This window comes from Eumetopias jubatus, unplaced genomic scaffold (assembly GCF_037043125.1).
Source record: "Eumetopias jubatus isolate StellerSeaLion01/CBP00866 unplaced genomic scaffold, mEumJub1_p1.0 scaffold_15, whole genome shotgun sequence".
NCBI classification, from domain to species: Eukaryota; Metazoa; Chordata; class Mammalia; order Carnivora; family Otariidae; genus Eumetopias; species Eumetopias jubatus.
This window is the reverse complement of record NW_028274821.1, coordinates 12,810,916-12,828,642: the sequence shown is the minus strand read 5'-3', so window position 1 is coordinate 12,828,642 and position 17,727 is coordinate 12,810,916. Positions and strand designations below refer to the sequence as shown.

At 35.9% G+C, this 17,727-nt stretch overlaps 1 protein-coding gene across 2 annotated transcripts in view; it reads right to left on the bottom strand.

Moving 5' to 3' along the window:
* SMC5 (structural maintenance of chromosomes 5) overlaps positions 1-17,727 on the bottom strand; it is a 99,529-nt gene that overhangs the window by 32,677 nt on the left and 49,125 nt on the right. For both annotated transcript variants that reach the window (XM_088019220.1, XM_088019221.1), the window contains exons 9-15: positions 10,859-11,114; positions 8,920-9,074; positions 5,172-5,285; positions 3,067-3,161; positions 2,344-2,476; positions 267-440; positions 7-176 (exon numbers count right to left, since the gene is read on the bottom strand). In XM_088019220.1, coding sequence (XP_087875346.1) covers positions 7-176; positions 267-440; positions 2,344-2,476; positions 3,067-3,161; positions 5,172-5,285; positions 8,920-9,074; positions 10,859-11,114 — 1,097 coding nt within the window. The remainder of the gene's footprint in view (positions 1-6; positions 177-266; positions 441-2,343; positions 2,477-3,066; positions 3,162-5,171; positions 5,286-8,919; positions 9,075-10,858; positions 11,115-17,727) is intronic.

Sequence of the window (17,727 nt, the reverse complement as noted above, 5' to 3'; positions counted from 1 at the left end):
TGATACCTTCCTAGTTTGGAGCTAATTTTTTGTTCCAATTGTCTTTTCTTGGTTTTCCTTTCAAGCAGCTCCTTCTTCTTTTGTCTAAGCTCATTGTCTTTGTGTTCTAGATGTTTGTTTCTCTCACATAGGGCAATCAACCCTGCTTCCACTGCTTGCAATTTTCTATTAATTTCCTATAAAATAATCAAAATTGTTTTAAAAACAGTTCTAGTTAAAATATTACAAATTCAGTTAATATTTTTTTAATAGTCAAAATAACCAACCTTTAGCTGTTCTTCTAAGTGTCTTCTTTGCTCTAGATCCACAGTGACTGTGAGAAACTGGGCTACTTTTAGGGATGTGTTACTAGAAATCACTTTATTTGAATAAAAGGAAGTTTTCACCACATACTTTTCTTCTGCTGTATACATTTGCTTTAACCGGGTTTCTTGTATTACCTGTCACAGAAGTCAAACAATGTCAAACAAATGTGAGTGTACATCTAATAGTAATTAAAATATTTTTAAAAGGACTAAAGCATTGGAAAATATAGATCAAGTGAATTTTAGAAGGTCAAAACAGATGTACTTTCATTTTTTTTTTCTAAAAGGGTGGCTGATACACTTTAGGTTATTATTTTGGAGAACACTACAGAAGAGAGAAGGGAGAAAACCCAAACAACCATAGCAAAGGTGGCTATTTTTCTACTTGACTATATAATCTCTCCCAAGTGAGCGTACTTTTGGAGTTTTGTTGGGTCTACAGAAGAGATACCAGGAAACAGTTGCCCAGGACACAGAACTGTGGTAGCTCAACTAAGTCATTTATTCTCTCACCTTCCCTCAGTTATACTGTTCACAGATACATAATCATACCTAATTCCTGTATGTTTGGAAGAAGACTTAATGGAAACACTTTAAGGATCTCAAAAAAAAACTTTTTTTGCATTTTTTTGGAACTGAAACAAAAAGTTCGAAAAACTAAAGCACATTCTAAATACAGTAACATTATATATTTCTGAATAGTAATGAAGAGTAGACTTTCATGTATGGTTTTTTCCAATCTCTGAAGCTTCACTACCAATACTCTTGTGGCTTGTTTCTATCCAGAAGTTTATAGTCTAAGTGAAGAGAAAGACCTATTTAAGCACACTTAAGTTTAACAGGGTATAATCTGGCATCCACAAATTGCTGAATAATTTGGAATGAAGGAAAAGCTAGAAGAAGTTAGGCTACTCAAGTTCTAATAAATTTAAATTGACAGTGAGGTAAGGGCCCTCCCAACAAAAAGGACATCATGACCTGAGGCTGGCAGCAGACAATTTAACCAACGGGGAGAGTCCTAGAAATTAATAAGGGCAAGTCCATAAGTGGTCTTGTCCTCTTTTCTAAATGATAGAAGAGAGGTACACCCACATGGAGAGTCCTAATATTCATTTCCCCAAATGTTCCCCATAATGTCATTTTTCATCAAAGACACATGCAACTTCTACTCTAATTAGCTTGGTGGAGTTTTGTTGCGCAAAATGGGTTGGTAATCAGCCCCTATTTCTATCTTCTCTCAGTAAAGTATAAAGAGTCCCTAAATTACAAATGAATTGTCCTAGGGATACTGGTAACACCAGGTGTCAAAATTTTAAAAACACATTTTCTAATAAATTCAATATAACAACTAGTAGTTGGGTCTCTAACTGGGTCCTAGATGCTTACAAGCGAAAAACAGGCAAACTGGTGTTACAGAAAAACCTCTTTTGGATGAAGAGATTTCTTTCCTTTTTCTGCCTATGATAGAAGCAATGAATTTAGTGTGAGTCTTGGAGATTGTTTATATGAGGAGAGAGCTCCCAGCATCAGCAGAATAGAGGAACTACGAGTGTGTGCTATGCTAGCCAGAAGAGATCCTATGAAGGCAGATAATCTTCAAGGGCAGCTTTAAGAAAGGAAGGGCTTACTAAAACAGTTCTATATCCCAGCCTACCATTCTAACCTATTAATTTCTCTGAAAAATAATCTAGACTACAAGAATTTAAATGATTAAACCACTAATAAAATGTCTGAACACAGATTTGTCAAGCAATACAGAATGAGGTAAGAGTGCCAGGTGTCTCTCTTCAGACTTCAAATGTATTCAATAAATACAAATATAAAGCATTTACTCTAGGTAACTCCACATCACTTAACACCCATCATATAGTATTAGTCAATAGTCACTGTTTTGTGTATATTAAAAATGTAAAATACAAAGAATTTGTGTGCTTAAAAAAAACCAGAATGACCTACTTCTTTAAATATCTCAATTTTTGCTTGATTTTTTTTATGCTAAGAAGTTTTAACAAAATGAGGTTCTGGTACTGATTCTTACCCGTTCAATTCTTTCTCTGGTCCTTTCAGTTCCTACAGGAACTTCATGAATATGATAATGGCAGCAAAGGAAGCTCATGACAGGATCAGGTGCATCAAATAACTCTCGCAAGTAAGAGAAAAATCCATACTGTCTGAAACGAAAAGCATTTACTAGATTTTTCTTCTTCAAAAAAAAATCATTCACAGAAATGATAGTTAACAAGTGGCAAATAATAAAATATGATAGTACAGCAAAAATTTGTGTGTATTTTAAAATCACTTAATATTAAGTGATTAATGTTGAGACTTATTTCCTTGTCAGGAAAGTTTAATATATTCATGATTACAAACTATTAATCTCTTTTGTTTCTTGCATTGCTTTTATATTTAGGATGTTTACTTACAGCTGTTTTAGAATTGCAAATTTTCTATGTAGTCCTTCTGGAAATCACTTCTGCATTATGAAGTGATGATTTGTTTTACTTTTCCAATACCTAACCAACTATTTTAGTATCTTTCATTAAACAGTCCAATATTATTCCACTGATCTGAAACATCACCACTATACAGTAAGTATTCCATGGTTCCTAGATTTTTCCTTATTTTAGACTTAAGTAGAGATCCTAAAAGGGAATAATATAGCCTATAACATTTATGTGAGAGATAATTAAAATCTACTTACAAGCTAAATGAATATTGAATAACCAAACAGGTTAATTCTAAAAATATTTTCGAGACTTACTTTAGCTCATTCAGAGATCTTGAAGGTGCTTTGTCTGCATATGAGCTCTTGGGAGCAATAACAGCATTTACTCTTAATTTTTTATTGTCACGAATCTGAATATAAGGGAAAGAAAATATTTTCATTACCATATACTATCAATCAAAATGATTTTTAAAGTTATATTCCTAGGTATTTAATGGTACTTTCAAGAAAATTTTTTAGTGTGATGACACTATAATTACATGTTTTTATAGAAAGAATTTATCAGTGAAAATAGTAAAAGAAATATGTTCTAACAGTTAAGGAAGCAGTAATACCAAAACTTTCAGGAGGAAGTGCAACAGCCATTTCCCAAATCAGTTTATGATTCCAGCATAATCCTAATACCAAAACCTGACAAAAACAGTATCCCTCATGAATACATATGCAAAAATCCTTTACAAAATATCAGTACACAGAATCCAGCAATATGCGAACAGGACACATGACCAAGTAGAGTTTATTCCAGAAATGCAAGATTGTTGGAAGCTTTCAAAAACCACTCTAATTTATAGCAACAGAATAAAGTACAAAAGCCATATGATCATGCCAATAGATGTGGAAAAATATGATAAATTCTCCGCAAACTACGAACAGAAGGAAACTTTATCAACCTGATAAAGGGCATCTATGGTAATTCACAATACTTACTATACATGGTAGTATGGGAAATGGTACTCTAACAGATAATATTACAGGAGGCAGTTATATACGTTTCACAATTTAAAATACACACACAGTCACACATATGAGAGGAAGTTCTGGTCCTATTGAGAAGCTATGGAAAGTTATAAAAATAAAGGTCAAAATTTCAGGAACCCATGTCACGTTATCCACATAGGATGCAAATCCTTAGCACAGAGGAAGCGTGAGTTTTTGACTCATAAAAAAGGCACTCAGTGTGGGCTAAGCAGGCCATTTCCAACAGAAAGCACCTAACTAATAACCGCACCTGACTGAATGCCCTTCACAGCACGCCGTATCAGACTTGTAATCCAAGTAACCTACTTCTTCAAAAAGCTCTCACACCAGACCAAAAACTCACTGGATAAGCTTAAATAATTCCAAACTAAACAACTGTCTAACTTTTTGGAGTCCATTCTATAATTTTATACACGCAACTTTTTATGCATTTACCATATATTCCTATTCCCTGCCAACTCCCAAACCAGAAGGAGGGCAATATGGTAAAAGCCAGAAAAAGTAAGGATTCTTTCCAATCACTAGTGTACCACAGAAATAGAGGACCACTCAGGTGATTCAGAGTCCTGTCCTCATTTATACCTGCTAGCAAAGATTTAAACAAAACAGAATCTAAACCTAATCTTTAGGGCTTTTAAAAGAAGGTGACATACACAAAAGGACAGAAATCTTACAATAACAAGAGCTAACAATACATATTTTATACATAACCACATGTAATAAAAATAATCGCAAACAAGCACTGTTCAACACACCTTTAGTCCTCACAACCAACTTTTGAAGCAGATAATATATCTACATTTTACAGATGAGGAAATTATGGCATAAAACATTTAGGAAACTTGCCCAATTTGGTAGCAAAGCCAGAATTCAAATCTTGGCAGCCTACCTTTAGACTCTGCGCTCCTAACTACTAAGCCACATTGCCTTGTAGTGGCTTCGATTCTCAATGGTGTTTCTGTAGCCAGATACAGAATTCTCATTCTTTTTGAAGAGGTTTTATTTAAAAGCAACAACCTATCGATTCCCACGCTCCCCATCAAAGAAAAACCGAGTTCATTCCAATATATTTTCAAAAAGGATGTCTAAGACCAAAGGTCCATCATTACGGTTTTTTTTTCTTGAAACAGTATGACGGAATTACTCTTACTAACTCCAACTCAAAACTGTTACAGATGGAATTATGGGCTTTTTCCTTGCAAAACAAATTCATTCCCCAATGATGACAGGGATAAAAAAAAAATTCACAAAATTGAATGATTTTACACAGGAGTTACTGCTGGTATAATTAGTCACTATTTTTTGCTTTAGTTTGAATTTAAAAAACTTAAGTACCAGAAGATTAGCACCAGGTGAATCAAAGTATTATGTTGGTTACTTGCCTCTTTGAGAAAAACCTCCATATCTTCTTGACTCTCAAATACAAAAGCTCTCAAGTCATTTGATGAGATATGGTTTTCAATATATTTGGCATTTTTATTATCTTTCATATTGATCTAAACAGAAAAAAAATTAAGTTAATTCTCATGAAATCCAATCCAAACTGATTACTACAACATAATTTTACTTTTATTTAATCCGATTAAAATTTAATAGTTGGAGGGGGGAGAATTTGGTATTGAAGATTCAACATTTTAAAACCGCTACTTAATTTAGTATCCAGAAACATCTAATAATACATAGTAAAACAAAAAACAAGACGTGAATAAGTACCTGGTGCATATCAATTTTGATTTTTATCTGAGAAATAACTATGTTCCTTTTATAGTCAATTCACTGGGAAACATCTGAAATAGGCTTAGACTGTAATCTAAGAGTGTATTTCTCATCATCCCCAAACTTTTAATATTTGTCGTCTTAATCTTCAAGAGAAAGTCATACATGGCAATAACTGATCAGTACAAAAACACAAAGAATTAAAACACAACTTTAACAGTGCTTTCCAGAGAAATCCTAGGCTTGTACCACTAGAGCATAAGCTTTAGGATTTATCTTTTAAATATTAACAAATCAGGCACTTCTGCATGTGAGGCTCAATGCTATGGAAAATACTAAGGTCAAGATAACAAGTTGTTTCAAGATGACTACAATCTACTTTTTGCAGATTGTAAGTAAAAAAAAAAAAGCACAACACAATAAATCTCTATAATAGGCGTATAAAAACTGCTCTTAGGGAATTTTAGGGGGGAGATAATCTTCAGCAGATGGAAATCAGCTTTCTTGAAAAAACCATTTATGAAAGAGAAGGGTTTTAGGTTACCATATATATAAAATACTGCATACTAGTTAAGAGCTAAGACTCTGGGGTTAGACAGATGTTGCTTCAAATCACGTACCACTTATATCTCTGAAAGTTTTAGTTAGTTCTTCACCCAAATGGGTACAGTAGAACAGTCTATATCTCAGGAATAAATGTGGATTAAGAGAGCTAATAAATTTAGTATGCTTGTCATATAAACGTTGGCAAATATTACTATTTTAAACTACAAAATATTTAGCATAAAAAAATGGGAAAACTGATACACAAACAAAACAAAGTCACATAAAATACCTGGACATAAACACTACAGAAATTTAGCCTCTATCGTTTGACAATTTTTGGGGGGTACCAGTTACTTCATTAGAAGGAATGGTACAAATGAAAGATAAGTGGGTGTTAAGCTACGACTTATAGAAAGGGTAAAATAACCCCAATGTGACTGAAGTCACCTTTTTAAAAGTCACACAAGTAGGGCTCATGTCTGTCCCTGCCCAGTTTGTGCACTTCCAGCAGTGACCGTGTCACACTTTTTTCGCCAGGTATAATGCAAACTGCACGGCGTTCAGTCTGGCTTCCTGACATCCTGAAGGAAAAAAGACGTCACCACTTTGTTGGCTCTGAAGCTTCATCAACTACTTAGCATGCTCCCCCTCGTCAGATTGGTAAAGAAAATATTTGGCAAAGTTCAAGGCCATTCCTCCACAACACAGTAGAGGCAGAGAGAGGGGACACAGCACTCCAAGGTGATCCGGTGGTTGATGGCAGACTCACAGTTCAGATTGTTAACATGAAATCTTTCTATATATCCTATCTTAGAACCGGTTTTATAAATTCATTAATCGGTCATAAATGTCCTCTTATATTAACAGAGACCTAGAATGACATTTTTAATGGAGGCATAGTATTCCACTCAATGGATAGAGAATAATTTACATGACCAATCAATCTCTTTGGAAATTTTGTTCTTTGCCCCACCATTATTTGTGCTATTATAAACACTGCTGTGAGGAACAGAACTATAAATACATCTTTGCACATTTCTACTGTAGCCTGGAATGGTTAGAAATAACTCATGGAAATGGATTGTTAGTTGACAAGTTATATGGCTAAAATTTTAAGTTTATATACTGCTAACTTGTCTATGTTGGTGACATCTCAACTAGATACTGAAAGATTAAGTGTGTGTATGTGTACTGGGGTGGGGGAACACAGAAAGGTGGTAAGAAAGGTAAAGGGTTATTCCAGAAAGGATAAAAAAAGCAAGACTACAGCTTTTTATCTCAAAGATTCAAATCTCATTTGAAATATAAATATATGCCAGCTAGTAATCCCTCTTGGTGACAGGCTACTATTAGGAGACCAAATGATAAAAGGATGGCAAATTTACTAAAGTTGTGAATTATAATTATAATTTTGAGGTTGACATTTTAATAAAAATCTGTTGACAATTACTTGCATTATAATTTCTTAAGGCTCAAAATACTTTTTTTTCTTTCAGTCCTTACCATATTAATCAAAACAATAATGTCTGCATCCAAAATAGATATTCCCTTCTTGATCTGGCAAAAATACTCTAATAATACATACCTGAGCAAGAAGAGAATACAGTATTATGCATATTAATTTTGCTAATATAGTCTAAGATATTCAAAAAGCCTACATGAAATGATTTTAACTAAAGAATAATACATGAATTAAAGAAGATAGAAGTTTTCATGAATCCTGCAAGGATCTACAGTGCATTCTTTTCTAAAGTTAAAAAAAAAAAAACAAAAAACCCAGCAGTAACAATCCTTAAGTCATTTTTGGGTAAGTTTCATCATCGCCAAAGACTGGTTTTTACTTTATTTTCTCTTTCCATGGCCAAACTTATTTAAAATATTTTAGATAGAAATCTTCCTAGCCATTCCATGGCCACACTTCATTAAATGATTTACTCAATATAGCTTACCCTATTCTTAACCCATGATCATCAAAAAGAGATATCTATCAAAGGTTTATGAGGTCAACAGACTGCTGGCTGCATTCTCAGAATCCTAAGAACGCTCTGTTACTTGTAGGTGACTTTCCCTTCTTCTATTGGTTCCCCCATCAACATAGTTATTTACAGCAGTTTCTAGCCCTTAGGCCATAGATTAAATGCCACCCAAGATTAACAACTGCCAGAAGGAACTACCTAACCAAACTAATTTTATACATGATTCTTGGTCAATCAGCTCACAGTTTCATTCTCTTTCTAGACAAAGTTCAAAGACTTATTGGTCACAACTCAGGTATGGATTCAGCAACCAGTAGCCACAAGTCTGATAATGGAAAACCAAGGTGTTAATAAGACTAGGAATTCAGACATCTGCTGTATGTGCTTGGCTGAGGAGCCAATGGGGCGAAGCTACCACCTGTGGGATTATGACTGAACGCCTCTAAGTCAGAATCCCGGCCAGGCGGAACGATACGGCAGCCCCGCGGCGCCTCGGTTGGCCTCGAATAGCCGGTCCCCTGCCGTCCACGCCGCCGCGCATGCCCCGCCACGCATCGGGACGGGGTCCGGTGCAGAGAGCCCCTCCTCCCGGGAAATGGGGCGCGGCCGGAAAGGGGGCCGCCCCCTCGCCCGTCACACAACGCACGTTCGTAGGGAACCTGGTGCTAAACCATTCGTTGACGACCTGCTTCTGGGTCGGGGTTCGGACGTAGCAGAGCAGCTCCCTCGCTGCGATCTACTGAAATTCAGCCCTCGACACAAGGGTTTTTTGTTTAAAAAAAAAAAGACTAGGAATTCTTAAAACAACAAAAATCTATAAAGTTTATAGATTATAAGAGGATTATAAATTATAAAACTAACAGATACAACCAAGATGAACAAAACTTCTTACCGTGAGCATTATAGGCTCACAGACTCTTTGCTTAAATTTGTCCCGGTTACTTCTTAGCCATAAAACAGCATCGTATGTGTCACGGTATCTTTGTCGCAGCTTATCTTCCTTCTGATTCATAAGATTGTCAAATCGTACAATATTATCACCCACACCTAAAAAAGGAAACTAAACTATTAGTTCTCTGAAAACTTTCATGAAATAATCCATTAGTAATACAAAAGGGTATCTTAGATCCAAAAGTTAGCAACACCACTCAGCAAGTACCCACCACCGTGAGAAAGCAACACCCCGGACAAATGGCTATCAAATTTCCCAACATTTGAGATAAAACATGATCTTTGGGATACCAAAATTAAACAGGTCACAAAAATAAATAGGTCATGAAAAAAAAAAAGAGTAAGGAAACACTACATTTCCTAACGAGATGATTGCAACAGGCCTTCAAAATTCTAAGAGAAAAATTATTTTCAACCTAGAGTCACATATATAACAAAACCAAGAAAAGCAGATCAGGAAATAAAGGTATTTTTAGGGATGCAAAGACTCTGAAATTAATCCCCAAATGTCTCTTCTTACAAGGTTACCTAAAGATGTGTAAGGAAGTAATGTAAGAAAATACTAAGTAATGTAAGAAAAACAAAAAGCCCGCGGAATTCAGGAATAGCTTTACCCAACACAGAGAAGGATCTGTGACAAAGCCCGACAAATCCCAGACAACAGCCACACAGGCAGCTCTGAGAACAATCCATTTAGATGGAAGGCAGTGGAATGGAGGGCTCCAGACCGCAAGAGAATGCCTACTCTTTTTTTCTTTTTAAGGAAATGTTAAAGCAAATGTTTTTTTTTTTTTTTAAAAAGGTAAATTAAAACCTTTAGAAAAAACAGCTATCAGTGAAAGGAGATCCGATCATAAGGCACTACCTGGCTCTGCCGTGAACTGTTTCACTGCTGTAACAACAATACTTAATATTTCTAGCTTTTAGAATTAACTCGTGAACATAGCAAATAAAACTTGATATGGTTCTCAATAAAGTGTTTTCAGCCTTGAAAATATAAAAACCAGAGTACAAATTAGAGGACTTAGAATGTCAGAAGAGCAGAAAGTAAAAAGGATGAGTCAAAGTGTGTATTCAAGCAATACAACTATTTAATGACACAAGATATAAGGATATTATAATCAATCATAAAGGTTAATGATTAGTAACTAATAATAACCCCACTTGAGGAATTCAAATAGGATGGGAATTGTTATGAGCCAAAATCTGTATCTCAAATTACAAAATATTAAGATAGTATCTAAAATTGATTAATCAAGGCATGGTGAAATAACATGATAAAAATATAAATGAAGATCTACTGGAAAAAACTTCTGAGTGAAAAATGCACACACCTGAGAGTGGGTGTGGAGGTTTGAAAGAGGTGGAGGGCACTCTGCTAAACATAAAATTGAGGCGGTTTTCTTTTTTACTGATCTTAGTCGTATACACTGAGTAGACAGAACTTAAGACCTCTTCTATCTGAATAATGTTATAAATCTATTTTCATGGTCCACAGGAAAGAAAAGCAGAGATGAAATTGGACACGTTTCAAAGGGGCAAAGCTAATGGAAGGTTCTGAAGACTAGAATGAAGAGCTTAAATTTGATCTGATAAATAACCGTGAGTGACTTTGAAGAAAATAAAGGAAACCATTTTTAGAGAATTCAATCAACTGTCATAATCTGACATACATAAGGCAATGGTTAGCCAGTGGCAAAGCACGGTATATGCTACCTATAAGTGATTAAGGCACTAACTTGGAAAAATCAAGCTGAGCTTCCTCAACAAGGGGATGTGAGTAGCTAAAGACATGGTACCAGCAGCAGAAGAAAGCCCATCAACAGAAACAGATCTCCATTTTATAAACATCTCTTCACCCTAAGTCTCATAAAACTTACTCTTTCTCTCCTTCTCTAGGCTCTCCTTCTCTCCTCGCTTATCAATTACCTCGCCTTCACATAATGCCTTTTCATCTTGAACTCGTCTCAAATCGTTTGTAATGGCATCAATCTGGGGCTGAAGATTCTCACAGTTTTCTGCGGTCTTCAGTTCATTCTGCAAATCCTCAATCATCTTCCGAGTGTTACTTATCCTCCTCTGGCGGTCGTGTTCTTCATTCTGTTTTACGGTTAATGCCTGCTGCAGTTCCTCAATCTGATAAAACAAAAGAAGGATGGTACTGGAGACTGTTTTTTCTCTTGCTTTATAAGGCTTTTATAGCAATACACTGTTTAAAATGCGAACAACCTAAGACCATGGGTGTTCTCCTTACTAAAAGGCGCTCTGCTGTAACTGCATGGTACTCCTACCAGACCGCCTGCTATCTTTATTTGTTCACTAACATATCTTAAGTACCGAGAGCAGTGCTTAGCATCGAGTTAGCACTTACTAAATATTTGCTCAATAAATAAAATATCTATAAAGCCAATTCACAGATTTCTAAATACTGACAGTAAATTCATATTACACACCGGAAGACCACAATTAAAACAGCATTCACATGTATATGACAAACTTTCAATAAAGCAGTAATAGAAATGACAAGATTATGTCTCTTAATTTTAAACTGAAAAAAAATTTCTTTTTGGATTTTATTGGAGAGTGAGCAAGAGAGAGAGAGTGTGTGCACATGAGCAGGGAGAGAGAGAGAGGGAGCAGCAGACTCCCCGCTGAGCAGGGAGACTGACACGGCGCTCGATCCCCAGGACCCTGGGATTATGACCTTAGCCAAAGGCAGACGCTTAACTGACTGAGCCACCCAGGTGCCCCTGAAACTATTTTCTTTCAAAAAAATTACTAATACTTGAAATTAGTATTTTGAGATTAATCCTCCAACTATATGTTTAGATTTGTTGACATATTCAAGGTAAATTATTTTTAAAAAACCCAGATCATATAAGATGCCAGTGGATTTTTATCAAAACCTTATAAAGTCTACCTAAGAGTTAAGACTTTAAGATACACATACACAAAAGTATACATGTATACAACCCTATTTTTTACAAAAATAGAATTTTGTAATGTTAACACAAATCACGTAATTTGTTAGCTTGCTTTCATTCCAAGTCCTATTTACTTACCCTTCCACCCTCCCCATTATCAAAGTAGGACCAAATTCATTATAGAAAATATGGGAAGTACACTAACTTTTAACAAATAATCACTTATAATCTTAATATCCTTAAACTTTACATTTTAATACCTTATATCTTTCTATAGCACGTATGTTTTATGGCATCACTAAAATGTATTGAGAACAGTTTCTCATTTCTCCCATGTCCTTGGCAAAACAAAATTTTATCTAATGTCTGGTTATATGGATATAACACATTTTGTCCCATTCCCTACTGTTGGACATCTGGGTTGATAACAGTTTTTCCTTTCTAAAAATTTAACTTTGACAGTGTCAAGAAAATGAACTGAAATATCCAAAATCTCCTCTCCTATACCAAACATGTAGAAGAAAGAAATATTTAAAAACTTAAAATACGTATCTGTGATTGAAAGCTAACAATGTTCAATGGACCTAAAAGAAGGAAAGAGACAAGAAGCCACAGTGTCCAGCCAGGAAACCCATGAAGTCCAAGGCAATGGGAATAAATAGGTGCTTAACGACTGAGCGACCCAGTCGTTAAGCATCTGCCTTCGGCTCAGGTCATGATCCCAGGGTCCTGGGATTGAGCCCCACATCGGGCTCCCTGCTCAGCGAGGAGCCTGCTTCTCCCTCTCCCTGCCGCTCCCCCTACTTGTGCTCTCTCTCTCTCAAATAAATAAATAAAAAATCTTAAACAAAAACAAAACACCAAACACATCAAGTCCAGCTCCATGAAAAAGGGACAAGAAATTTAGCAAACAAAACCTTTGTACTCCCAGCAAAACAGAGACCCACCAAGCTACCAAAAATCAGTGGGCTACTGAAGAAATCTGTATGACTAGAAGGTCCGTCTGACTTGAAAAACTAGGAAGCAGCCCAGTGGTCCCTATCCTTCCAGGTTAAGTTTTCTGAACTCTAATCACGAGCAGCTCTCACCCAAGACACTTCCATGACTAATCCCATCATATTCTGGTTTTAGCTCAGACATCATAGGTCCAAACTCCTAGACCACCCATCATCTTCAGTTTCCATGAATGTTCTCTCTCGTTCGACAGTTGGCTATTCCTGAAAGACATTTCTCCCTAGTATCCTCTCTAAGGTGACCTGCCAAAATCCTTCAGACAGCTTCAGAACTCAGAAGTGGGGAGGGTGTTAATCCTCATTAATCCCTACTGTACTATTTCCTCCATTAACTGAGCCCCACTTAATGTCCCTTGAAGGCTGTGCTATCAGGTTTTACCACCCATTATCTCTGTTGCTGTGTTAACTACCTCCCTCAATATCCTTCCTCCATTCATTGATAATTTTAGCATGCCACTCACTGTTTTTCTCTCCATATGTTGAAGTCCCACAATCTAACTCTTTGGCCTCCGTGTTCCTGGACTTCTTCAACTTTCCTAAACCCCTCCTCAGCTACCTTCTCCTATGGTTATACTTCAGATCCTGTAAAGCACCAAAAATCGTACACCTGAAAACCATTTCTACAATTCTATTCTGCCAGTCCCCTTTACTTCCATTTTACTTACTGTGGTATCCAAACTATTGACTCCATAGAGTCCTGCAATCCAGTGACCCTACTCTATCTTTTCACAATCCATCATCCCCTTCATTTCTTTCTTTTTTTTTTTTAACCTGTTGAGGTTCTACAACCCAGCACAAGAACCACTCCCTTGGAAAGACTCTTGACCGTCCACCATTCCTATGTCACATCAGCCAGGAAAAAAAGCACAGTCTCTATTAAACCTAACTATATACCTTCTATGTATCTGTATCCAAGCAGCTGACCTAATTGAAGAAACTCTCCAAATACACATCTCACTTTGAGTTTATGACTACAAAATTTAAGTAAGAACTCAAAACTACCAGAAAAACCTATTACATTTCTCTAATAAATACGTGTACTCATTCTAAAAGGAGTTCACATCTTGGCCTCCACCCTTCCTCAGTCCTTTATTGCTGCAGGCCCTCTACTCACTCAGCTAAGGGCTTTGTCTCATACTTCATTAATAGCATAGTTAAAATCAGTACTATGAACAGAGTACTATTCCTGCTTTAAAACCTATCACCCTATTTCCATCTGTACTCACTCCATTTTATCTTGTACAATGTAAGGAGAGTTTCTGCATGTGAAGCAAATGTGTGAGGCAAATCTCCTGCACAAAATCCTTTCTAGCATTTACATAGCTCTGATAGTTACTGTTAGAGTCCTTTTCATATAGTCACCCATTCAGCTCTTAGAATAACCCCATGAAGTGAGTGCCATTATTCCATCTTTAAATATGGGGAAACTCCTCTGTAACTGGTCTATAAATAATCTGGAATGCAAATAATTTTCTTAAAGATAGAACAAAAATACAAAGAGGATATCTCAGAGAAGAAAGGGCTAGAGACATAATCCAGAAGATTTTATATCTCACAAGAGAGGGAGGAGAAGAAATCAGAGTATAAAAACTCAACACAATGAATTAGTAAATAACTGGTATATACATCCATAATAAGACATAATCTCACTTTATAATTTCACAGCACCTACGATAAAAAAAAAAAAAAAGCTACCCCAAATTCCAGAGACCAAAATACACACAAACACACTCATGGACATACACACAGCCCAACAAGCCAGCATGGTGAACAGCAGCACTCTTGAAGAAATGGAGTAAGAGAGACATCAGCTTTCTGAGCAGCACTGTTGGATGCTAGCACACAGTGGGACAAAGTTCCAAAGGGCAATGATCTTTGATCTAGAATTCTTTTCTGGCTAGTTCTAGCTAAGTTGTCTATAAAATTTGAATGGAGAATAAGATGTTTTCAGAAATGCAAGGATTCAGACCTTTTACTCTTTTTATTTCTTAGGCATCTACTTCAGGATGTATGTGCCATAAACCGAAAAGCGAACTGAGCTGGAATAAAGCCCTGGATCTAGAAACCATGACACCAACACTGGAAATAAAGCTACCTAAATCTAACTAAGCCTACTCCAAGCAGTGTTTCTCTAATTACTTATGCTGAAGGACCTATTTAAAAAAAGTTCCAAGCCATCAAAAGTCAACTTTATCAATTACAACTACAATAAATTAACAATCATTTCGGAAAACAGCTTGTCAATTCCTTCAAAAGTGAATTGTATACCTAGGATATTCTACTCCTAGGAAATTATCAAAGAAAAATGAAAGCACATATTTATACTGAAACTTGTACAAGAATACTCATGGCAGTTTAATGGTAATAGCCCCAAACCAGAAATAACCTTAATGTCCATCAATTGTTGAGGAGATAAACTGTGGTCTCAAGGGGAAAAAATTCATTAAACAAAAATAAAAATACAACGTATCAAAATTGGTGCACACAGCTAAAGCAGTGATGAGAACAAAGTTTATAGCATTAAGTATATACACAAGAGGAAAAGTTTCAATAATCTGAGATTCCACCTCAAGAACCCAGAAAAAGAGCCAAATAAACCCACATCAAGCAGAAAAAAGGAAATGATAAAGATATGAACAGACATCAATAAAACTGAAAAGGGAAAAACAGAAAAATCTATGAAACAAACAGCTAGTTCTCTGAAAGAAAGCAATAAAATTAACAAACCTCTAGAAAGGTTGCCCCCATCCCAAAAAAGACAGAAATTACCAATATCAAGAATGAAACAGGGTTATCATTGTATCACTACAAACATCAAAAGGATAGTAAGAAACTTTATGCACACAATTTGAAAACTTAGACACAATGAACCAATTCCTCAAAAAACATTAGCTACAACTCATTAAATATGAAATAGATTATTTGAATAGCTCTCTATTAAAATTCATAATTTTAAAACGCCCCAAAAAAGAAATCTCAAAAACCCAGATAGTGTCATTTGAGAATTATTCGGAAGGTTTGAAGAAAAATTAACACCAATTCTACACATTCTCTTCCAAAAAAAAAAATTGAAGAGGAGGGAACATTTCCCAATTCATTTTATAAAGCTAGTTGGTACTCTGACACCAAAAGCAGACAGTACAAAAACTATAGAACAATTTCCCTCACATAGACACAAAAATCCTTTATCAATTAACAGAATTCAACAATATATAAAAGTATATTTATAAGCCACAACCAAGAAGTATTTTCAGGGATGTAAGGTTACTTGATGGTTAAAAAAATCAATGTAATGCATCATATTAATAAGCTAAAGATGAACATGGACACTATCATATTGATAGATGCAAAAAAAAAAAAGCACTTAAGAAAATCCAACACTCAATGATAAATACTCTCAGAAACATGGGAATAGAGTGAAACTTCCCAAACTTGATTAAAAAAACATCTATGCAAAACCTACAGCTAACAACATACTTAAATGCAAAAAACCTGTTGCTTTCCTCCTAAGATCAGGAACAAGAATGTCCACTCTTGCCATTTTTATTCAACACAGTGCTGGTAGTTCTAGCCAGTGCAGTAAGGCAAGAAAAGAAATAAAAGGCATTTTTCAGAAAAGAAAAAATAAAGCTGTCCCCATTTGGAGATGACATGCTTGCCTATGCAGAAAATCCCAAGGTCCCTATTTCTTTAAAAAGAGAGACGGAGAGAAAAGAATCTCTTGGGTGTAATCTCACAAAACACAGAGGACATGTATACTGAAAACTACAAAACGCTCACTGAAGAAATAAAATATCTAAATAAATGAAGACATACCGTGGTCAAAGACTGGAAGACTCAACACAGTAAAGATTTCAATTCTCCCCAAACTGATACACACGTATAATGCAATTCCTATTAAAATCCCAGCAACATTTTTCTGTAGATATAGAAAAGATTTGGATGTCATCAGGAATGGCAAAGTCAAACTATGAAAATCCTCTCCTCCATTAAAGCAATGAAAACGCTGACAAAAATTGTCAAAATTAACTTTTTTGGAACTCTGAAATTTAATCAAAGGGTTATAATTACATGGAGACTGTTTATTCAAGAAAAATGCCTGAATCTTGGTTAAAAACAGCAAACCCTGTGGAATTCTGAACATGTCCCCATTCCCTTCCCCAGTTCCATGGCAGCCTTGAAAATCAACAGCCCACAATCACAGTGAAATCAGCAACATAGTAATACTGGAGAGGTCAGAACAAAGTTAAAAAGGTTTCAAGTTCTCATTCTCAGAAAACTACCATTATCTGATCTATCTGCGCTTCTTGGAAAACCTTACTACAAGGCCTATCTTTATTTGACATGACTCCACAGCTTGCAGCCTTTACCCTGAAGGCATTTGTTAAAAACAATCAGTGGCATGTGTTTAATGCCACAGCTGTTTCATGAGGAGTAACAGCTGTCGCAAACAATAAGCTAACCAAAAAAACTTAAGCTGGAGAATGAGACACCCCGTAGGAGACTTGGGAAACTTCTGGGGAATCTAGAAGCCTATATGTATGAGTAGACAGTATGTATGCCTAGGACTGTGCACATGCTCAAGACTGGAAGAGGCCCTAAGCTCTCACAGAGGCTCAGGGCACACAAAGAATGTTTCTCCTTGAGGCTATGGGCAAAAAGGAAGTAAAACCCAAAACAGAGCTGTAAACTAGCATTGGATATTAACCAAAGCTTGCAACAATTCAGAGAGCACTTACTGAATCCTGGTCCACAGTAAAAACACTGTGTGTTGAAGGTGTGACCCAACATGCACGAAGAGACCCTCAACAA